Source organism: Lygodium microphyllum, chromosome 8, assembly GCF_053477565.2.
Source record: "Lygodium microphyllum isolate KBCC chromosome 8, Lygodium_microphyllum_v1.1.10, whole genome shotgun sequence".
Taxonomy (NCBI): domain Eukaryota; kingdom Viridiplantae; phylum Streptophyta; class Polypodiopsida; order Schizaeales; family Lygodiaceae; genus Lygodium; species Lygodium microphyllum.
The window spans coordinates 93,321,712-93,346,439 of record NC_141142.1 but is presented as its reverse complement, the minus strand read 5'-3'; the positions used below and the strand labels follow the sequence as shown (position 1 = coordinate 93,346,439).

The window sequence follows — 24,728 nt, the reverse complement described above, 5'->3', positions numbered from 1 at the left end:
CAGCAACACACTTCTGATGTTGGCCATGCTGCGCCGCCCATGGAAGATATGGTGTGTGATGCCCCGTTGCTGGATGCTACCCATCAGGCTTAAGTTCTGGCCAAAGGTAAACAACAGGTTTCGGGTCTGGATTCCAGTGCCACTAATTGGGTTGAAGTACGTGCAAAAAAAGCCAACAGGGCTGTTGCTGGCATGGAGAACACTGTGCCTACTACCTCACAAGATTCCATGCGTACATATATGCATAGGAAGGAAATGTTGTCTTCCGAGCGCTCTGCTCCTGCTATGGTTTCCTCTGCCCCCCTTCATCAGTCCGCCAGAAAAATGTATTCGGATCGTCCAAAGGGTCCCCCTGCTAAGCTGGCATTTGATACCAGAGGTAATGTTATTACCCCGTGGGACCGTCGTTATCCCCGTTCCACCCCCAAGCCAGCAGATATGCTAAAATGATGTTCATGGCCGTTTTTTGGTGATTGAAATTTTATTCGAAGGGGAAATCTTATGGCTACTTGGCCTCTATGCTCCGAATGACTCCTTATCTCGTCGGGCGCTTTGCCAGACTTTGCAGACCTCCTTGTCACTTGGCAGACGGGGCTTCTTCATGGGGGACTTCAATATGTGTGTTGATTCTTCCCAGTCCACATTGGAGCATTCGGTGATGGATGCGCCGGAAAGTCGAATGTGGCATGCGTTGGCTCTTGCTGTTCTTAAGCAAGATCTCTGGTCCTAGCTACACCCGTCTTCTACAGGGTTTACTTTCCATTCTGCCCAGTATGCAACAACATGGTCGCGATTGGACCGTATATATATCATGCTGAATGATGATTTTCTTCCCGAGCTGCTCGAAATAAAAGTACTGCAGCAATATGCCTTGTCGGACCATTTCCCTCTGCAGCTTGAGCTGCTTGCACAACCCGTTGCACCTTTCAAGCAATTTCTGGAGAGACTCCCTTTGCGTTTCAATTCGTCTTACCTGAAGCATGCAATCTTTCAGGGCTATATGCAGCAATTGATTGACAGATTCCTCTTGGACTTCTCTTCTCAGGGCACTGCGTCATTTGAAAGATTGCTCTCTAATGTGCAGTGGGTTGCTTGGCAGTATGGGATCTATCATGCCTCTCTTTGTCGGCAGCGTCGCAAGGCAGCCGAGGATATGCTGGCTTTGGTCCGTTCTCTGCTGGTGGACACTCCGGATGATGCATTTCTGCTCGCACTGGCCATGCGAGTGGCTGATCTTATTAAAGAATTCCACTTGAAATCATATCAGCAGGCCAAACTGCAACATCTGTCTGAGACTCTGCAAGATAGTGCATGTCAGACCCATAAGTTCTTTCGAGCTCTCCATGCCTCTTCTGCTCGGGAGAATATGACCAGACTCGAGGATGCAGAAGGCCACCTTATCTTGGATCCGCAGACTATTGTGCATATGTGCAGGAATTATTTCCGTGACCTTCTCGGCTCCACTTCTCCCCCTTCAGACCAAATCACTCAGGCCCGTTCGGGTTTTTATGACCTGGTCCGCAATCAGCTTCCGCAGGACATGCAAGCTACTATGGAGTCCGATATTTGTGAGGCAGAGGTTATGGACGTCTTGTTACACTTGCCCATACCAAAGTTCCTTCACCATCTAAGTTGACACAGTGGCGCCCCATTTCTTTGATGGGTTCAATGTACAAAATCTTTTCCAAAGTAATGGCTAAGTTTATGTATTGGAAATCTCAAGCCTGGCCCTTCCATATTCGCCTCAAAGTGGCCCAGACAATTATGTGGCCAATGCTCACATATTTCTTGCCATTGTTGCCCTGGACTACTACGACTCTGAATGCTCTTACTCAGTCTATTCGCTTCATGCTATGGAAAAAGGACTCATTGCATGCAGGTATTTCCTGGATCTCTTGGTCGCATGCGTGCACCCCCAAACGCATGGGTGGCGGAGCTATTTTGGATGCCCAAACTCACATGCAGGCACTCCGTTGGTCTCTTTTCCACGCCATGTGCTCGGATCATCATCCATGGGTTGATATAGCCCGTTATTTCCTTGAGAGCCATGGACTTCTACATGGCAATACCCAAATCAGGAGTTCTTGGTGGCATGTTCTTAATGCTGATTCGCGGTTCTCCAGTTCTTCTTCGTCGCTGCTTACTCATTTGGTATGTTCCTGGAAACGGGTCCTCCAGAAGGCTCAGTGGCATCCCGCGGAGAATCGCTTGGCTACTAACTCTTTTCAATTGGAATTGCTGGCAGTCTCGCGTTTACTTGCGTGGGAAGGTAAACATGAGCTTAGACCACAATTCAACCGGATGGCCCGTTTGGGCTTGTCTTCAGTTGCGGATGCCACCCTTGCCAGTCGCAATGTGCTTATATCTTTTCGTACAGCTAGGAGACTTTTCAGGATCCCTCGGGGATATAGGCCTTTATGGGAACAGCTTTTGCGGATGCTCAAGAGCAGACAACCCTTTCCTGCCCTTGCTTCAGATCATCCCTGGCAGGATTGGGACCTACAAGGCCGGCTGACTTTAAGCAAAGCTTTTGCTAACCAAGTTTATCATATTCTGATCAAAGATCATCAATGGCTAGTTACCAAAGCGAATGCTTTATGGGGATTACGTAAATCCCGGTCATGGTGGAGGGCAACAGTGATGGAGGGCTGGTTGAACAAGACACCCTTCAAATGTAAAGTCTTTCTTTGGAGAGTGATGATTGGTGGTCTTCCGCTTGCGTCGGCTCTTTCCAAGCGACGAATCTCCAATGGCAAATGTTTCTTTTGCACCACTGCTGTGGAATCAGCCCGCCACCGATTTATTTCTTGCCCCATCGCAAAGAAAGTCTGGTTATTTTTGTTGGCTGTTTGGCAAGGAGTGGTTGGATTCACCCTGCGCCCCTTTGATTGGGTTTTCGGGCAGCCCAAATACCCCACTCCTGCACAGCCACATATGAAGCTCATGTATCATTTTCTTCGATATTGGGGCTGTTGGCATAACTGGACCATTAGGAATGCTTTTCTTTTTGACTCCGCCTATAATGTTCAGCGGCATATTGCGAGGCTTAAGGGCCTCTTGTATTGGCAGTTGGATCTTCTCCAGCATTCTGATTTGCTCTCTAGGGAGGACTTACGTCCCTGGCATATGGCAATTTCATCTGCATCCTTGCCATAGCATTGTAACTTGTAGTACTTAGAACCTTTTCACATGATGGCTTAGATGGTCGTCATGTATCTTGTAATCAAGTCATCTTGTACTTTTTTCGTAATTAATACAATTACCTTTTACGAAAAAAAGAAGAGAGAGTTGACACCACTTTGAGAGGGGAACCGGTCCCTTTTCTTTACAGGAATTTATTGAAATAAATCACGGGTAGTGAGTGCTTGAACCATATACAAAGAGGTTGATTTGCTACAATTTTGAAAATTAGAGTTTTTGAAGCCCCAATTTTTGCGAACTCTAAGCAGCAAGCTATTTTTATTCTTTAGTGCATGGATTAGATTAAGCTAAGTAGAAAGTACTTCTTGGATAAGAGATAGATAGGAGAGTACAAAGCATGTGGCTGAAATTTCAGCATGAGACTTTTTATCAAATGAAGAGAGGGACCTCCAATATATAGATGTGGGGTTTAGGTGCTCAAAAGTGGAAAGTAGAGGTTACAAATGACAAGTGTTTTATTGAAAATGGCAAGTATATGGACACTTTTTTTATTCTAGATGCCATATGCCACTTTTGTAGAGAAAGAAGCTTCTAAACCTTCTACTCTAAAAAATCTCTCAAATGGTTGAGAATTTGAGATAACTGCTGAGACAAAATTGTTCCTTGTGAAATTTTGGGGCCTTTGTAGTGAAGAAATTTCCATTTGAGCAACTTCCAAAAATAGTAACCTCCTAAATTTTAGGAGTCATGAACTTTAGATTCAGAAGAGCTTTATTATATAGGTTCATTGGATTCATGGTTTGTTTCTTTGATTATGACCATTTGGTTTTACTTTCTCAAACCACTCATTATATGTATTTCTAGTAAATCTGATTATTTGAGTATAAAAGTTTTAGTCATTTTGAGCTTTCTGGTCAATCTGACCGCCGCACTAAACTTTTAATTTGTCTTGGACATCTCGTTAATGATGACGCACGTATAATTATAGGCCGTATTAGCCATTGGCCACTCTTAAATAGAAAAATGAATATTTGATCATATTTTAAAACACTTAGGTAATACGAATCGCCTTTCAAAGCACATGAGTATCAAATTATTTTGGATCATTGAGCCAGTATGTCTTGGTAGCAATTTATATACAAAAGGTTAGTTACAATGACAAAGTAACATTGTTCCTGAACAAGTTGTTTTGGATCATTGAGCCAGTATGTCTTGGTAGCAATTTATATACAAAAGGTTAGTTACAATGACAAAGTAACATTGTTCCTGAACAAGTTGCCTAGAAAATATTTTCATTTCATACAAGTGATTTCACAGCCAATGCTTACGTTGTATAAATTTAAGTGTGAGCTACTATGTTACACTCCATTGTTCGATTAGTTTCATAGCATGTCCTTTGTAGAGAGAGCTCTTGTTGTTGCTTCTCAAAAGGGGTAGCAAGGAAAAGGCAATAAGGCTAAAAATTCCACTGAAATCTCAAATCAAACTCAAAATCAAGCTAGTGAGTCACAAGGAAACTCCTAGTCAATCCTAAAGCCTAAATGGCAGAAATAACTAAGAAAAAGAGGTGTTGTGAAGATTATTAAAAGACTGTCCATTTTGATGATGAGTGTCATTCAAAGACAAGAGGCATACAATTCAAACCCAGGAATCAGGCCCCCACCTCTTTGTCCGATAAACCCCAGCAAGGGAGGTAGGTTGATGACAATTAGAATCATGGGCAGTGGCAAGGCTGGACCGACACTGGTACCAGTCAGCCATCACAGTCAACATTGTTCTCAACTCCAGAGGGCAATCAAAATCATGGGCAGTGGCAAGGATGGACCAACACTGGTACCAGTCGGCCATCACATTCAACATTGTTCTCAACTCCAATCAAATCATGGGTAGTGGCAAGGCTGGTACCAGTCAACCATCACAGTCAACATTGTTTTCAACTCCAGAGGGCATGTTTGACTGGTCTACTGAGGTCCACCTCGTCTCTTTAGAGCCACCTAAGGATGCAGGTCTCATCCATATTTGCAAGTTATCTCCCGATGAGATGATTGTAGAGGCCCACTCCCCTTAGCCTAGCACCTCTTCCCTTGCTTGAATTGTGGATAGTGGAGCCATATATCACATGGCCCCATCCACAACATCTTCCTTACCTGAGTCCCTGTAGTTGGGCATGTTCGAGTTAGAAATAGTTTGGTCAAGATTCTGGTTCACGAACGTGTTAGTATTGCCATTGACTTGGGTCTGGAACTTGCTACGCTGGACAATGTATACTATGTCCCCCATTTTGGGGTGAATCTTTTATCTATTTAGTAGCTTTTCCAGTTGGGGCAAGTAGTCTTCCTCATAGCAACTATAGTCGAGATCTTGGACTCTTAGATTGGTTTAGTGGTTGCTTGTGGTAAAGTACAACCTCATGGTCTTTATATGATGACTTGATTTCTTTCTCAGCTGATAGTTGAGGGCTTAGAGTTCCACTGCTTCTAGACTTTAGCCACCATGTGGGAGCCTACAAACAATTAGCATCTATGGCATTATCACTTAGGACATCTCAGGTATGACTCTCTTTATGAGTTGTCACGTCATTAGATGGTTGAGGGTCTCTCCCACCTAAAATTATCCAAAGATGTGTGCAAAGCCTATCAACTCTAGGAAAAGAGCATTGCACTTCATTTCCTCCGTAGACCAGTTATGATTTTGATAGTGGATGATTTCTTGAGATGTACATGGTTATATTTTCTAAAGCAAAAATCAGACCCATTCACCTACTTGCAACATGCGTGCATGTGGTACATAACTAGATGGGTGGTTGTGTAGGATATATGAGGAATGACAGTGGTTGTGAGTTTACCTCCCATCAATTTATGGAGTTTCTACAAGAACACAACATTTCTTGCCACCGTAGCTCTATCAACTCTCCTCAAAATGGAGTTGTAGAGCGTTGGAATTGGACTACGATAAACATGGCACATTCTATACTGTTTGCAGCTTGTAGTTGCCTATAGTTTCGGAAACGGCGAAACAAAAATACATTTCAGAGTCGTGAGACGAAGTTTTGGTCCAAAACGATGAAATGGAGAAACGGATTTTATATCTATTTCTAGGAATATTTTACTATTAGTCATATGTAAAGGGATAATATCATTTGTATGTTGAACCTCTACACCAAAACACTTGAATTTCTCAACAATATAGAGTATACATGTAACACTAGAAGAGATTTGACAAGTATATATGATTCTACGAAAGATTTAAGATAGTAAGATTGTAAAATCATAATCCATGAGTCTCAAAAACTTTTAAGGTCAAGGTTTAGAACTCAATGTAAAAGATTGTAGTATGCCATGACCCATGAATGATCATAATATATGTCAAGATTAAAGACTTAATAGTTAACAACCATAGGCTCATGTTATGTCATATAGACTAAAAAAAAAGTACTTGGTAAACAGTGCCTGAAAAATAAATACAACTAGGATATATGCTGTATTAGTTTCAAGTGATCAGAGTATCTCATTTAAATGCTGATGAACCATGAACTTGATCAACTGACAAGTCTACAAAGTACAAGTACAAAGATCAGGTTACCAAAGTGTGGGATTTTCTGAAGCAGTTTAAAAACAAGGATCTTGATCCCTACATCCACCCTCACATGCCTGAGATCAGTAAAGAAAGAAGAATATTATTTACAGGTTAGAATTAATCTCAGACTTATCACTGCACATGACATCTCACAACACAGCCCAGCCTTTAACTATCGAGTTAGGTGGAAGATGGAGAAGATTTTTGAAGAGCTTAAGGAAAGGAAGTTAAGTTTGATCCAAGTTGCAGGTAGTCATCAATAGTCTGGAAGTTAAGAGCTGTTTTTTTGGCAATTTAAGAAAAAGGCTATTTGGCCGGTCAAGTTACAGCTTCCTTTTTGCAGATGTAATCATTTATGGATTATGTAGTGCCTCTGGTTCAAGCATAATGCTGTTTGGTCCCTCGTTTCTAATGACACTCATTTTGGACATAGCAATTAAAAAAACTGGTAATGTTTTTAGACTCCTCAACTTCTAACATTTTAGAAATGTATGTTTGGCCAAAAACAGATATTGAAAGATGATGCAAAAAGAGAGCAATATGATTATGCATTAGCACACCCTGAGCAGGTATTTGAGTTGGGCTCTTTGTGACACATTATTGTCAAAGCTGCAGTTGAGGAAATTTGGAAACTTTGTTAATAAACTCAAATATTGTATAATTTTGATTTCTGGATAGGTGTTCTATAATACAGCGAGGTATTATCAGGCTTATTATGGACCTCAAACGGTTTGTTCTACCTCCATTATAGCTTGTCAGTTTTTGTAAGGAGTGAGGTTCTTTTGTGATAACATTTTTAAGCTCAATTGCTCGAACTTTACTCAAACAGGATTTGAGAGCGGTCTTAGCAGGGCTTCTTATCATCCTTTCAGGTTTTCAATATTTGAATCAACTGACCAGATATAAACAGGTATGACTTCTCTGTGATCTAAGTTAAATAATTCAAAGTCCATGCATGAGAGCCCACATTTGAAGGTTGAAAATCATGCAGATACGCATCAACTTCAAGTGTTTCATTGGCAACAGTTCAATCTCCAAGGGGAAAAACTAAAAGAGGGTAATCCCATCAGATAGTCTAATGTACTTAATAAGTGAATACCAAGATGTAGACTGATGCTCCCTCAGAAAATTTCAGACATTGAAGGTGCCCTGACAAACTGAGCTGTCCCCACCTTCCATGTGAGCTGCTGCCACCCAAACAACACAAACAAAACCAAACCCATCCCCCCCCCCCCCCCCCCCCAATAAGGGCTTCATAGGTATATCATGTTATTGCCTACATATGCACCTATATAGGGAGTAGTAGTCACTCCAGCTTTGCTTGGGTTGTGCTTTTACATGTGATTCCTTAGGCTCAGTGTGGTGAACCCTCATATGTACTACGTCACAAGGGTGTTGTCCTGAGATGTGCCTCAATGTTGTATCTTTCTTCAAACCCCTTTGTAAGAAGAAACGCGACCACTTAGCGAAAGCAGAAGGAGAGATATATCAGCTATTTTTGGGGCGGGATAGCAAGAGCGTATGGAAGATGTTTCATGAAAGACAGCCCCCCATACAGATTACATCACTAGATGCTTGGCTTGACTATGGGAGACAGTTTTATGACCTGCCAGGAAAGCCACCTATACAGCCCCCACAAGGTTGTAGACCAACACAGTGGTCTTTCTTCACATGGAAAATGGTTAGGGATGCAATTTATAGATTACAAAATGGGAGGGCACAAGATGAGGATGGACTAGTAGCAAAACATTTCTCAAATGCTTGTGACATATTAGTACCCATATTAGCACATATGTTCAATATAGCAGTATATGAAGGTTTCCCTATGAGTTGGTCAAACAACACTATCATTCCGCTATTTAAAAGTGGTGATCCCCTGATTCCTAGCAACTATAGGACTATCATGATCGGTCATACTTTGGCCAAGATATATGGATCTATATTGGAGCATAAGCTCAGTGAGTGGGTTGAAATGCACGGCAAGAGAGCACAAGGACAGGTAGGTTTCATACGAGGATATACCACGCTAGACCATATTCTCACACTAAGAGCCATTATTGAGGAGGGTTGAGCCCGAGACAGGAGGATCTATTATTGCTTTGTAGACTTTCGCAAAACTTTTGATACAGTGCCTCGTACACGCATCATGCAGAGATTGCAGAACATTGGAGTACCAGAGGGTATACGATGGGGTGTCTATGCATTATATAAGGCAGTGACAGGTCATGTACGGGCACGTCGGGGGCTATCAAAGAGGATTGACAGTACCATAGGAGTGAAACAAGGATGTCCACTTTCACCCACATTGTTTGGTCTATACATAGATGAAGTGTCTGATTACATAGACCGAGGGGGAGGAGCTGGAGCTAGCCTGGTAGGGGTGCTGATATCAATATTACTGTATGCAGATGATATTGTTCTCATTTCAAATTCACCGAAGGGATTGTAGTGCCATCTAGATGCCTTGCACATCTTTTGTAGAGATAAATACCTCACAGTGTACCTTGGGAAGACCAAAACCATGGTTTTCAATACTTCAATAGCATGGGTGACTAGATCTATGCACCAGTTCACATTTGGGGGAGACATACGGGAGCGTGTGAGGGAATATGTCTATTTGGGAGTCACCTTTTCCGGCCCACGTTTTTTGTTGAGAGGGGCATCATAGATACATCTAGTACGTGGATATGCAGCACTAGGGGCGCTTGAGAGTCAATGTGCTCACACACAGTTCCAGGAGCCCCACACCAAACTCTGGTTGTTTGATACCCTAGTCACACCTACATTACTATATGGAGCAGAGGTATGGGGTTGCAGCTTGTACCATAGGCGTCTTAGCCCACTCAGTGATCAGAGTGGAGTAGAGAAGGATAATTATGATGGTTGGGATAGCATGGAAAGGCCATTGATCATGATGATAGCATGTATGATTAGGAGTAATCCCTCCACCCCACATCCCATTGTCAGAGCAGAGCTAGGGGCAACATCTATAGTTACGGAGGCACTCTTTAGGGCAGTGACCTTTTGGCATAGATTATGGGAACTTCCATGCCATAGATACTCTAGATTGGTACTAACCTCATCTAGATAACTAGTGGCAGGAGGTGAGAAGAATTGTTGGTTTTCACAGATGGCTATTTGGATGAGCCTACATGGTTTGGATATTGAACGTCTTCCACCTTTGGATTATAGCCTTGATTGCCCTACACTTTCTCTTAGCCGCCGATTAGAGTTGAACCAGGTGATCAGAGTTGATATCTTGAGGATTGAAACAACAAGGACATGGATCCATCCACCACTCCCTCTAGGATCGAGGATGGAGTTCTACAGGAGCCATTTCTTGTGTCTCTCTGATGATGGTTTCACTATTCGGCCAGCATATGTGGACACCATAGGAGAGAGGTAGATGGACAAATACCCTAGCAGAGGATAGGACTTGCCAGCTTTGTGGTCGAGAGCCTGAGATGGAAGAGTACTACATATGCAGATGCACAATATACTATGACATACGAGGATGGTACCACTGCCTCTTCCGTGATGGATTTGGACCCCTTCAACGATCATGGAATACGAGGACCGGAGATGCCTAGGTCTTTTCCTCTTGGAGCTTGAGAGGCGCCGAACTGCACTACTGCGAGATAGGAGGCCAGCTCACCTAGAGGGACACACACAGAGAGTAGTGACAGACTTCTTCTATAGAGCCGACCCTATTGATACTACCAGTGTAGTAGAGACAGAGCCACCTTGCCAGACACCTTACATGCCACACCATGGAGTCACATTGGGTAGAGCCATTTCCCTTCGTCGAGCACGACGACCCCGTCTACTAGGACCACGTCCGAGGAGGCCACACCACAGTCGGATTAGAGCCATTTTCACGAGACATTGAAGACTCACCTCCAGGCATATCAGTCAAGCAGCTAGGGACCGCATCATAGCTGAGATCATGTGCAGATTTTGAGATTGGCTACAGCCCATAGTCTCCACCAACTTTTGTACATGGTTCTATCAGATCTGATTCTCCTTTCCTTTCCTTTTCTTTTCTATCGATGGAACAACACTACACATGGTTCAACCCTAGTATAGTCCCATCGTATAGTTATTTTCAGTATTGTTTCATAGGCCACCCACTTATCTGTAATGTTATCTTTACCATACTGATGAGATGACATTAGACATGGATGTACTTTGGATTTTGTCTCATAGGCCACATTGGCCTTATGTACACGTTAATATATATTTCTTTCTTTCTTTCTTTCTATATCATGAATAGGAAGGATTCCTTATTGATATATCTTGTGTACCTTTCCACTGTGCCATTTCTATGCCTCATGATAGGTTATGACTTAGAGTCCTGTGAAGGCCTATAACACTTGGTATCAGAGCAACTCTACATTGTCACACAAGCGGTGATCAAGGATAATCATCTCACACAACCCAAAGACACGAGGGAATGGAGTGTCAGAAAGATGTATGACTTTGCCAAAGTAAAGAACTCAACTAAATAAATCCACTAATGCATTGACAAACTTGAGCAAAACAACAAAAAAGTCAATACCTCTTGTATCCCTAGAACATAGAGAATGTGAAGCAAAACAACTTCAAAACAACGAACTTAACAACCGTGCATAATCCAGAATGTGTATTGAAAACAATCCAAGTTTATCTTTTCCTTCACACCTCTTAGAAAACAATCAAGACTCAAATAATATTTCTATATTTGATGACAAAGTACACAACCTTTATACCTCAAATTCCAAAGGTGGTGAGCCACAAGCTTATTTGCATCATAATTCTTGAAGTTCGAAAGAACCAGAGCTCTCCTCAACAACAAAGAGCTTTAGCTTATTCTATCCGATTTTTGATTCAATGTGATTCTCCTCTCTCTTCACATTAATGATAATTTTATAAACATGAGAAGGGCCCTTATTCCTTAAACCTCATAACTTACATAGTTTTTTCTTATCCTCAGATACATCATGTGTTTCTAGAATCTTAGAGCTTTTCTTTACATTTAAGCTTTATTGAAAATCATTAATGCTTTTCTCTAGGAATGCCTTTGTTTGTTTCTGTATTGCAGGCTACCATCTCATTCCAAACTCATGATCCCGCTTTTCCGTTGAGTTTGTTGGTTGATAGATATGAAGAGAGTATTAATGGTAGTATTTTGAAACTCTAGCCTTTCATCTATTCCAAAGGTTACACTTTGATGAGTTGTTCTCAAGTTTTCATTCAAAGCTGCTTATTAGATTGATAAATCCCTATTTCCTAGAATATTTTGAGTACTCCGCGATGACCTCTTTGCAATTGCCTTTGTGCACAATCCGCACTTTTGTACTCCCTCAAAAGAAGTTCTACATGATGCCTCACACTGACTAACATGCATGTTGGGTCCTTCACCGGAAGACTCAAGTATCCCGCCCACTATGTATTTAGATGAGATATCTACACTAAGCCATCTTGAGCTACCAGATCATGATGATTCCATTAACTCGGAAAAGACTTGGGTTGTTGAAACCAGCCTTTCTTCTTGGAAAGGGTGGTAATTCCTTGATTAAGCACTTAACTATAGCTAATCAACAAATGAATATAACTTGAAATGCATAAATTACCTTGATAATCTCGGACATTGGACACCCTGTTGGCCCTAAAATTGGCGTCCATTTCGGTATTTCTTTAACTTGATTGCTAATGGAATGTGTATAAGCTGAGATTCACAATCTCCTTTGCTGTTCCAAAAAGCCTCTTTGCTGTAGCAACAATTATCAATCGATTTGGGCCAATTGCCCCTTGATTTTTTCACCTAGTACTTGCATAAAGGGAACCACCAAACTGGCCAAATGTTGCGCCAAATTACAACAAATGGGTTGGCATCTGAATTCCCTGACAATTATACAAAATTTAGATGCTGAACTTAGTGTACGACGCCCTCACCCATTGACACGGGTCCCGAGGTGGCTGTCAAACCCTAATTTCTACAGAAATTTAGGATTCACAGCAGAGATCTCTCTGCTGTGCATCAAATTTGACTAAGATCTACTTAAAATGGCTGAGAAATGCTCATATCTCTTGAGAATGGGTTGGAGAAGGTGAGAGAAAGCCAAGATGAGAGAGAAATCTGATTTTCTTTGCGTCCTAAATTTTGCTTGCTACTTGCTCTAGGTTGCATTTAATGTAGTCACCTATTGCTAGGCACCTCCAAAATGCTATTACTTGATCAACAATGCTATTTCTAGTCCCTGGAAGGTGACTCTATGCTGTCCCTTGCCTGTTGAGGCTCCCAGATGGCTGTCTTCTGTTGCAAATTGCTATTCTCTGATTAGAAAATGGACCAACAATTCTCTCTCTCTCCCTCTCCCAAGCTATAAAATTGACTGAATCGCTAAGACCCAGTTCCCAAAAACGTTTTCTTAGTTTGCATGGGCATTTTTGCTAAGTGGCAATCTTCTAAATCCATTTTTCAGCATTATCCAACCATTTAATTAATTTTCAAAAGTAAATAATCTTGAAAATTAATTTCAACCCTTAATAACCTTGCCTAAAATTAAATGTGCCTATCCATAATTAAATTGGCTAGGCCGTTTGCAATCTGGAGTGGTCCTTAATCTGTGTTGACCCTTAGATTGGTATTAATTAAATAATTAATGCTAGTTCCTAGTGTCACCATTGACACTTATTGGCCAAGTAACTATCCTAGGGTCAAAACTAGCACCAATTGACCCCCAAAGCTCAGCTGGTATAACTTATCACAACTTTTGCCTTTGATACCTACTACATTCTTGGGGTTCTTGGCCTAATACCATGAGATAACTGTCATATGCATCACATGTGCTTAAACAAGTTAATTAATAACTTAATCAAATGTTATCAGCAAGATTAAAGCATCTCAAAATTTCACATCCTGTGATGAATCCCCTCCCCCCCCTAAAATCCTTGTAATTATCCTCGATTGCACTGCATTGTGCCAAAGGAAAAGCATATTGCACCAGAATTTTCATAAGGCATCACAGTCACAACATTGCAGACTATTGTCTAGCCATGCTATGCCCCAAACCTGTAGAAAATTTCCAGCCAGGATATACATAACATAAAATTGAAAATCAGTCTAGAACTGTTGCTAGAAACTCATTGGATATATCCATAACTCATGTTTCTCAAGTGCTATGACTATCAACCATAGAAAAACATTAATTTAGCATAAAGCATGGCTGAAACTATCAATGGCGTTTACCAACATGCTGTTGTCCATGGAACCAGCTGTAAACCATTGAAAACTAAGCATAATGTGATAATAAATTGATCACTTGTTGATCTGAGAACTAATCACAAACTGCTGCAAATGTGATCCCCAACTGATGACAAACTAATTGCAAAAACTGACCAGCAATTAATGCAAAAACTGATCCCAAAAGTGACCATAAATGGTTCTCAAACTGATTAAAAACTAAGCTAAAGCTTGAAATTGATCGGAATTTTTGTCTCAAAATGGAGGCAAAAGCTCATGCCAAATTGATCATAAACTGATGTAAAAGTATAGTTCCAATGCCCGGGTGGAACTCATACTCATCTACATACATCTCACACTGACTAATACACTAAGTAGTGACGTCATGGCAAATATATTGTCAGCATAGTACCTTGGATGCATGCTGAATACATCCGAGATCCACTACATAGGAGAGCTGTCCATAACTGGAGGAGTGGAAGTACTACCTTCCCCTTGAGCATCAAGCAATAGTTTGGACCCTTGCTCTGTTGAACTTGATTGATCTCGAACTAAAATCGACTCTAATTGAAAAGCATCTTGGTAAAGTTGCAACAACTGAGGATGGTCTGCTAAGTCATCCTCTTCCATCCATTTGGCATCCATTGGTGAATAATTATGAAATTTCACGAAGTATCTCTTGGAAACTTTACCTTTAAGCTTTCTTTCCTTATATGTCAAAGTTTGCTCGGGTACCAAAATCATAGCAGCTAAGAAACGTGTTTTTGAAACTTACAAAACGTTTCTTAAAATACGAAACGTTTCTGAGAGTAAAAAACGTGGGCATTTTTTTTAAATTTTTTTTTTTTGGTGAGTTGGAATCCAAAACATGGTTTTTTTGACAAAAACTATTGGGCAATGTTAAACACGATGATGATGATGAGTAATGACTCGGAGGGCTCAAGATTTTGGATAAGAGATTGATTTTTTGGTGATTTTGTTTAGTTATTGGACTTTGTTAATCTAGTATTTATTCTTGTCTTGAGATTTAAATATTATACGACTTTAGTCTAATTTATGAGTTATTTATGATATATTATAATTCATTCTTGATTTTGACGTTTTGTTAGTTTTAAAATGAGAATCATGATGTTGCAACTTGACTCAGTCCATATTATAGACAGACTATTTATATGCTAATTTCAATTTTCTTTGTATGATATGTATGAATTATAATATTTGAGTTCTAAACCATTGTATAGCTTGTTCAAAGACTAACTTTGATATAAGCGACAAGTCAATAATGGATCATGGATATATAACGTATAATATATTATTCTCAATTGATTCTGCTATCACTCAAGCTGAATAAGCCATTCTTTGTTTAAGAGAGTTCCATAGAGGTTTAGAACCTCTTTCGCTAGTCAAAACTATTAAAAATCCCTATATAAAAAAACTCGCGTTTCTTATTTTACCCCCTCTTGGAAGAAACAAAACACGTTTTTGACGTTTCGTTTCTAAAAGTTTCTGACGTTTTTGGCTGCTATGACTAAAATCTCATCCAGCTCCTCAACCTCGGACTGAATTTTAGTGGACATATCCCTTGGCACATCACCATGAAAAGGCCTCAATAAGCTGATGTAAAAGGCATTGTGTATCCGCCAATGTGGAGGTAGTTTTAGTCTATATGTCACATCGCTGATCTTCTCGAATGCTTGGAAGGGCCCATAGTATCTCATACTCAACTTCGTTTACAGTCTTTCTCTTCCTTTCATATTTTTCAGCCTTGCCTTTTTAAAATGCAACAATACATAATCGCCCTCTACAAACTACAAAGCACGTCTGTGATAATTAGTTGCTCTCTTTTGCTTTTTCTGTGATCTCTAAAGTCCATACTTTATCTTTGCATAGGCTGCATCCAAGTACCTTCTCGCCACCCTCAACCACCTCAAATGCAGCTTTGCCAATGGGACTATGCATTGTGTTGTTGTAGAAAACTCAACCAAGGGCAAATACTACTCCCACTGTGTCTTGTGGTGTGAAACATAGCACCTTAAAAGATCTAACACTGGAATTTGCTTCCTTAAATTGATCATTTGACTTTGGATGGAAGGATGATGAAAATTTCAGCGTGGTATTCATATTCTCAAACAACCCCTTCAAAAAATAACTGGTCATCCGAGGCTCTCAGTCACTAACAATCTTGGCATACAATGATACTTAAAGATGTGCTGCAAAAACAATTGTGCCATATGATTAACATTTATTTTCTTCCTCAATGAAATGAAATGGGCTTGTTTGGTAAACCTGCAAATGATAGTTCATATCCAATCATTCCTTGTAAGTACCCTAGGAAGCTAAAAAATAAAGTCCATTGCAATGCTCTACCAAGGTCTATCTGGAATAGACAAGGGTTTCAATAAACCTGGCATCTTTTGCCTATCATGCTTTACCTTTTGACATACGATGCATGTCTTGACAAATTGTTCTATATCATGCCATCAAAGATGGCCAATAAAAGAAATGCTCCACTACCTTGACCGTGGCATCAACACCTCTGTGTCTTGCATATGGAGGAGCATGACTTTTTGTGATAACTCTGGGCCTTAATTGCTTTATGACACACAGTTGCAACCTATTCGTACTTATGATAGTCAAAATCTAATGGAAAGAGGGGTTGTAAGACAATCCTTCTTTCCTCACTAAACTCAATAGGGATGCTAGTAAGAATCCAACGACAATTATGGCAAGAAACTTGAATATTACATGTGAAATATCTATTCTACCACTCAGTGATGTAATAACTCTTACTCCACTAGATCACTTTGCCTTGGTGGTAACGTTGCTCTAAATATGGATGCTTAAGATAAGGAACGACTTTTCCCATCTAATTGCCTTGGTACCCTCTACAAGTTTAAGCTTGTGGCCATTGCAAAGCTGATCATAAATATTAGCAAAGTTTGAATTAGCAACATATTGCTTTTTCATGGCATCCAACTCAGTGTGATAAACTATGCTAACAATTGAAATTTGTGGCTTACGTGAGAGTATATCAACCACAACATTCTTTTTACCATCAATATGTACAATATGAAAATGAAACATAGAGAGAAAATTTTCCCATCTCATATGCTTCTTTGATAATTTTATTTGCATCAAAAAGTACCTCAAAGTTTGATGGTCTGTCTGCTCTGTAAAATCAGCCCCCAATAAATTATGTTTCCACGTAGACAATGCATAAGTTATAGCCAAGATCTCTCTCATAGACCTGCAAATTCTTTTCTGCATCGTGGAGAATTTGGCTCTCATAAGCCACAACTTGGCCATCCTTCATAAGAACATCCCCAATGCTGTTACCACATGCATCACATTGAACTATGAACGACTTCTTTAGATCGCTCAACACAAGCACATGATGTGAAGTCATCTTTTCCTTCAACTTTTCAAATGCTGAAATTTCCATTGCTATCCATCTAAAAGGCACATCCTTCTTTTGCAAAGAATACAATGGAGATGCAAATTTAGTAAACTTGCGTACATACTTCTTATAGTGCCATGTCTACAAAGATGAAGTTGGCTCATGCACCATTGTCAAAGAAAATCAATGCATGCTGATCCCTAATTTTGCCCCATGCTCTGCACAACTCAATAGCATCATCATTGAGCAGATCATAACAACATTGGGCACCGATTTTATTGATGTTTTGGGCTTTTTTCCTTTAGAATCTCCCTAATTTTCTGATTTTCTACCTTGCTGCCTATTGGGACAGTCCCTTACAATGCAACCCTCCTATTCACAAATAAAACATTTATTTGCAGCCATCAATTCCCTACTTTGTACCAATGTTTTCGAGCCCTTTCTTTGCTATTTTGACCTCTTTACAAGCTGCCCCTTTTCTTGGTCTTAAACAACTTTTTATCCGGCTTCTCCCCACTCTCTAGGAAGTCCGAATCCTTTACATGTAGCAAAGCATCGGTTGTAGCAGTAGTCTCTACGAGCTATAAGACATACTAGACACAGTGGATTTAATGCAAAAACTCCTGATTCCTTTGGGCAGACCACAAACATATTTTTCCACTTACTCATGGAGGGGTACAGGGCGATAAGAAGTAATAGGCAGCAATGCATCTGAAAAATTCTTATTATATTGCTCCAAATTCTTGTATTTCTTAGCATCCGGCTTATTCCAAGCTGTTATGATGTCCACATCAAAGATACTTTTCAACCGATTCGATGCAAATATTTGCTTGAATTGTATCCATATTGACGATACTCTAGCTTGCATCAAAAGAGTGGACTATCACTGCAATGCATTCCCTTTCAAGATAGTGGTTGTCTTTCGAATCTTTGAGGACTTGGTGAAGTTTCTCCTTGAATAGACTACATCAAACTATTAAATGAAAGTCAAAGCTTTCAGTCTATCTTTTGTACCATTGAAGGACTCAAACTTCATTGCTTGTCCATCCTCATGATAGTCTTTTGCTGCCCCTTTGGGTGTTAAGTTGTCATACACTGGCTGCTACAAAAGGGTGTACTTGCTGAATTTACATCAAAACCAACACCAAACGGACCAGCATTCATTCCTTGATCCCGATAAGCATTTGGGGATGTAGATGCATTATCAAACATGCTACTTTGTGTCCTAGACATCAAGCCAATGTTTCCATATATAGGGTTTTGTATATTTTCAGCCATACCTCAATACATGGGGCCTTTCACACCATACATTGGTTGCTGCATACCATAGGGATTTGTGCCATACATTCTTGTATGTGGTTCCTATTCAACCATAGCATGAAAGATTGTACTCCCACTAAAATGTAATGGTTGCCCCATCATAGCATGCATGCGCGGCTGTCCAAAATCCATTGGATTGGCATTTTCATGATGGCCTTACAGTTGTATTTCTTGCTCCATGGGTACCAATTGTTTTGTTCATTAGCATCTTTGAGAGCTTCAAAAGAAGGGTTTGGTATTATGTTTAGTGCACCTTGCTCTCTTGAAGCTATAGAAGATATCTTCTTTTGCTTGCCTTTGCTGTCTTTCTTCGGAGCATTCAAAAATCGGGTAAACTAAGGATCCTTTGCCAATTCAGCAAAGAGATTTGCTACTATTCTCATTTGATTCTTGAATCTTGCCCAAGTAAACCTTGCCTAGGCAATCTGTAGTGTATTCAGAAAATGACTCCAAAGAGAAAGTAACATGAAAAGAGACACCACTGTTCACTATCCACGATTGGGATAGCCCATCATGAGTTGAAAGTAAGGCATCAATTACCTCCTTTTTGGTGATGTGCATATCACTTGTTGCTGCCATAATATCTATATCATTGCATGAGGCTACAACAAGTATCTCTTCAGTGCAAGAGACCCTTTCAATGACTATACTAGATTCATTTTCCTTTGCAACTTCTTTTGAGGGAGAGCTATCTCATCATCTTTCTTGTCATCTTTCTTTTTCTTTCCTTGCTGTTTCTTTCTTTCTTACTTTTTCTTGTAATACTAGCAATTGGGCTTTTTATACCCTCTATGCCCACATTGATAGCAAGTAACATCTTGTTGTTTGCCCTTGCTTTTACTCTACTTTTGTCTTTATTTGGTGCATTACCCCTCTTCTTTGACCTATCTCTAAGATGATAGGCTGAACCATTGTTTTCTCCATTGGACTTTCTTTTGATCTCCACATTGAGCATAGAGCCTCTGATACCATCAAAGTTAAAGGAGTGTTGTTGCTAAGTGAAACAACCAAAGCCTTTCGGCTATCAGGCAAAGTCATTAGCAAGAAAATAGCCTTCAATTTTTCCTTGAAGGGCTGCAAACCAAAGTCCTGTAAACTGACACATCCAACTCCATGTGAACCATTGCTTTCTCTAATAGACCTTCTTTTGATCTCCACATTGAGCATAGAGCCTTTGACACCATCAAAGGTTAAAGCAATGTTGTTGCTAAGTGAAACTACCAAAGCCTCCCAGCTATCAAGCAAAGTAATTAGCAAGAAAATAGCTTTCAGTTTATCCTTGAAGGGCTGCAAACCAAAGTCCTGCAAACTGACTCAAAATCCATGTGAAAGCACTCAAATGCTCAAATGCTGGCTTAGACTCATCCAACTCCATGTTCACAAGCTTGCGCATGAGATGCACTTGATTCATTGGAGTTGTATTTTCATAAGTATCCATTAAGTTTTTCCATACAACATAAGCTATATCAAGACACTTAATGTCTGTAAGTACATCATTAGATACAACCATTTTAATGTATGCAATGGCCTTCTTGTTGAGTCTAGTCCAATCCTCATTTGGCATAGTTGTAGGCTTAGTTTCTAAGAGAGCATCATCACCGTCTTTAAGAAACAAAATGCCTTGCATCTTGTCCTTCCATAGATTAAAGCTAGTGCTATCAAACCTCTTGATTTCAAGGAGGGATTTAGTGTCACTATTGCTAGAAGCATTAGTGGCCATTTGTTAACAATGCATTGAAAACCAATGCTGTAATTTATGACAGCAAACAACAAGTTGGTGAATATTCAGCTAATTTCAGCCCAAAATTTTAGGATATAAGAGTAAAATTTAGTGTCATTGTATTACTGACAATGCCCAAATACAAATACAACCGTAAAAAGGATGACTTTCAGCGATATAACTAAAATTTCAGCATACATTATAGGCATACATCACTGCCAAGTGACTCCCACTTCAGCAATATCACCAAAATTTACATATGCAACAATCCCAGATTTGTAAATGATCTCTAAGATTGCTGCACCATGAATATTCAGAATACATCAACTCAATAGGAGTTGCCTAACATATATACTGCATACATATGTGCCCGAATCAACTTCTGATACACAAAAATACCAAAAATTCTCTGCAAATTCTCCAAAATCTCACAAGTGGGAGATAAAAGAATCAAATTACACTACTTACAACACTCCAAATTTTCACAAGTGGGAGATAAAAGACTCAAATTACACTGCTTACAACACCAAGATTGCTTCAACAATGTCCCCAAAGTGCATTTTACACATCAATTTTGCCAAAATCCACAAATTTCAGCAAAAGCCCCAAAATTTCATTGGCCAAATTTTCCCGATTGCATTAATACATGTTCCAAGAGTATAAAATGAGCAAATTTAGCAAAATTTTGCAAAAGCCCCCAATTTCTCAGGTCAAATATGCACCAATGTCAGTAAATTCGGCTTAGCTGAGCAAAATTTCATTGATACATGAAAAGGCCCAAATTTTCCAAAGCCAATGTACACAAAGTTTGCAATTCTCAGGCCAAATGTTATTGTTATGCATGAACAACATCAAATGTCGGAAAAACCTCAAATTTCGGGCACAAATCTGCACAAATCTTTGACCTATGCTTATACGCGCGAACCCCCATTAGTGAGCAGGGGGCTTGCTTGCTAAAATATTAAAATTTTTGATGAATCTGCCTTGAAAGATGTGGTGTGAGCAGCTGTTGACCTGTCATCCAATTCGCCTGCACTGATTCTGCCTGCGCGTGACCTGCGCTGCCTACAGCTGACCGATGTGATGTGTGCTGACCTGCGTGGCCTGTCACTGCCTGTGCCTGACTTGTTGCTGGGTGGAAGCTGTCGCTTGCACTCATGCTGGCCTCACCTGATATTTCTTCGTGTGGACGAGTTGGAGCTGACATGCACGGACTCTGGGAAGCACACAGCTCTGATACTAGTTTGTAGGGAAGAGTGTGCAATGGGAGTGCGAGATAGAAGTGCGAACATCAGTGTTGAGAGTGAACACAGAGATGGATGTACCAGACTGTGATGGCACACAAAGAATAAAGATGTATTTATATGTTAGGGTACAAATAAGGATATGTTCACACTCATATAACTTTACACAGAGATGAAGGGACTTTATACCCAACAATGGGTAGCCTTGTCTAATTGATCTCTGAATACTGAATCTGTCTTCTGGTGCCCCACCAGTCATAATCTAACTATGAGTTGAAGAGTAGAGAGCTGCTATTCCCCTGACCCACTGCTCTAGAAATCCCATCCTTAGCATCATACCCTGTAAGAACTCCTAGTCGATGTGGTCCTATGCCTTCTCAAAGTTGAGAAGTAGCACGATGAAGTCCTGACTCCTAGATCGAGCCAGAGCTGTGGACTCCTAGAAAGTGAAGATGTTGTCTAAGATGTTGCACTCTTGGGCAAATCCTGTATGTGTGGGCTGGATGATATCTAGCATCAATGGGGCTAATCTGAGACTGATCGCCTTTCCAAGGATCTTTTAGACAGTTCCAAGCAAAGAGATCGGTCTCCATTGTGTGATCTCCAATTTATCTTCACTTCCTTTGGGAATGAGGTGTATCAATCCCTTGGAAAGTCTCTCTGGCATGACCCTTGATGCCATGATCTCCTAGAAAGATGAGATGAGGCCAACACTAATGAGATCCCAATAGCTAAAAAAGAAAGACTTATCCAGTCCGTCTTCTCTTGGACACTTGCTTTAGGGTAGTGCCAGAAGCGCCTTCTACATCTCCTCCTCTGTAAAAAGGGCCATCAAGTATCTGCTCATTGTGTCTATAATCACCTTTTTTGTGCTCTGCCATACTCTTTCTCTATCCCTCTCATAACCTAGGGGCCTAGTAGTGGATCCAAGTAAAGGTTTGAGTACTGTGTAGCCACCTGTCTTGCCTCTGAGGGCCATGTGCAATGGATCTATCTGCTCTCCTGAGTCTCCTAACACCTTGTCTAGAGTGTTTTGGCCCTGTGGTGCAGAAAAAATAACCCTCTCACCTAACTACTACTGAGTCCAAAAAGAAGCTCTTGTGTGAAACCTATACTCTGATCAGGCTTCATAGCATCGATCTCTGCTCTGGCAATGTGCATCCTCTCAGCTGTCCATCTGCACCTTGGCTGTCTCTCCTCTCTCCTTTGTAAGGCAGCCAATGATGCTCTGACAGATCTCTCCTTCTCTAAAAGGCCATCTCTCCTCCTCGTGGCTTCTTCCCTAAAGAAAGAACTAATGTCTTGTAAGCTCTGATCCAAGTCGCTAGCTGCTTGTCTAACTGAGAAGGGTCTAGATCTCCATATCTCTGTGACTAACTCTCTAAGACCGGTCCTTGTAGAACAAGTGCTTTGGACTCTTGACATTGGAGTGGGATCCTCTGGCTCTCTCAAAGAGAAGTAACTGAATAGGTCAGTGGTTTGAGAGGGTCGTTCTATGTATGATGTTCGTTAGACCGCCCTTGTCGCAAGCCCAATCATCCACATAAAATCGATCAATCCTAGAGAAAATTCTGGCTCCCACTGCCTTCTCTCTCCTGGAGAATTGATGCGAGTCTGTGGACTTGCCAAACTCTACTAAGAACCATGGGTCCTGGCCTCTGACTTCACCATGTTAAAGTCACCTGCTACTATCCAATGATCCACCTGTGGTAGGAACCGAATAAGGGTAATCCAGAATTGTCTCCTATTTCACTGGCCATTCGGGGGATAAATGACCAACAGACCAATAAGCGACTCCACTGTCACTGAGACCCACATAGCTCTCTCTGAAATCGAAATACCCCAATCTTGTACAGATTGGATCTAGTGCTCCCCAACACATGCAAACTCCAGCCTGTATCTCTGCACCTCCCACAACTGCTGCCCAATAAGTGTAACTCTAGTGTGGCAATAGTTTTCCACAACAATGGGATATCCTCTCTGTTGAGAGATGGTGCTCCTGCATCTGTGCAAATCTTGTCTTATGAGGCTTTGGCCCTGCCTGAAGTGTCGTCCTCCAAAGCCTCATATGTTCCATGAGAGTATCCTCATGGAGTACGTCTTAGCTTCTTAGATCAGAGTGGCTCTGCCACGCACGCTTGTCTCTGCTTTCTCCTAGCATAGACCCCCTCTCATGTGTCCTCTTTGCTATTTCAGCCTGCTCCATCTCCTGATGAGTCACTGCTGGTATCACTGCCTCTGTGGGCTGCGTCACATCTATCTATAGTGCTATCTGTGGTGGTGTTGTAATCTGTTGTGGCATCTCTAGCTCTTGGATAACCAGGGGAGTGGTTGTCGAAGCCATAGGAGGCCGAGATGGCACCATATGGGCTATGTCTAAGGTTCTTGACCACTCTCTACCGTCCCTATGCATGTCTCAGCTTTGGGCCTCTCTGCTCTTGCCCCTGTCTCTTGTATACTTTTGTTGTTGTTGGTGCTGTCTGCTCCTCTGTCTAGCATTGCGCCATCTTTGGCGCTTTGCATCACTTCTACTTTGTGTCTTGGGTCTACCACCTCCCTCATCTCTGAAGGAGGTTTGGTATTGGCGAGTCTTGGGGCACTTTGTTGCAAGATGCTTGATCATCCTACGTGCAAAGCATTGGCCCAGAAATCTTGTGTATGTGATGAGCTGGGTGAGAAAACCCCCATGGATAGAGGGGATCTTGATGGTTTGAGGAATGGAATGTAAGGATTTTGTGGAAACAATAACTCGAATCGATGGGTATCTGTGTGGGCCTTCCGATATTGCGTCAGCAAAGGTCCTCTCTCTCTGTATGGCATGACCGAAAGCATTGCCAATCTCGGAGAGAGATGGTGTGAAGTATTCATGGAGGCCAAGAAAAGAGACGATGATGGCAATGCCATCTTTGAATGATGAGTAGTCCTGACCCTTGATCCATTTGTCTTAAGTATGCTACTGATCTAACATCAAGCAGGCTGGTAGGAAGTGTTGTCTCCATCTACTTGGGCGAACCGAATTGAAGCATGAAGCACCCTTTCCCTAGGGGTACCACTTGTGTGACCTTGGTGGGAGTGCTAGTAAGAGCCGATTGGATGGAATCCTTG

The 24,728-nt window shown here is 41.0% G+C and overlaps 1 protein-coding gene across 1 annotated transcript in view; it reads left to right on the top strand.

The window, feature by feature from the left end:
- Positions 1 to 24,728, top strand: part of LOC148032610 (Chaperone DnaJ-domain superfamily protein) — a 122,255-nt gene that overhangs the window by 74,549 nt on the left and 22,978 nt on the right. The window contains exons 4-6 of the mRNA XM_087683229.1: positions 7,227 to 7,286; positions 7,396 to 7,446; positions 7,547 to 7,627. Coding sequence (XP_087539355.1) covers positions 7,227 to 7,286; positions 7,396 to 7,446; positions 7,547 to 7,627 — 192 coding nt within the window. The remainder of the gene's footprint in view (positions 1 to 7,226; positions 7,287 to 7,395; positions 7,447 to 7,546; positions 7,628 to 24,728) is intronic.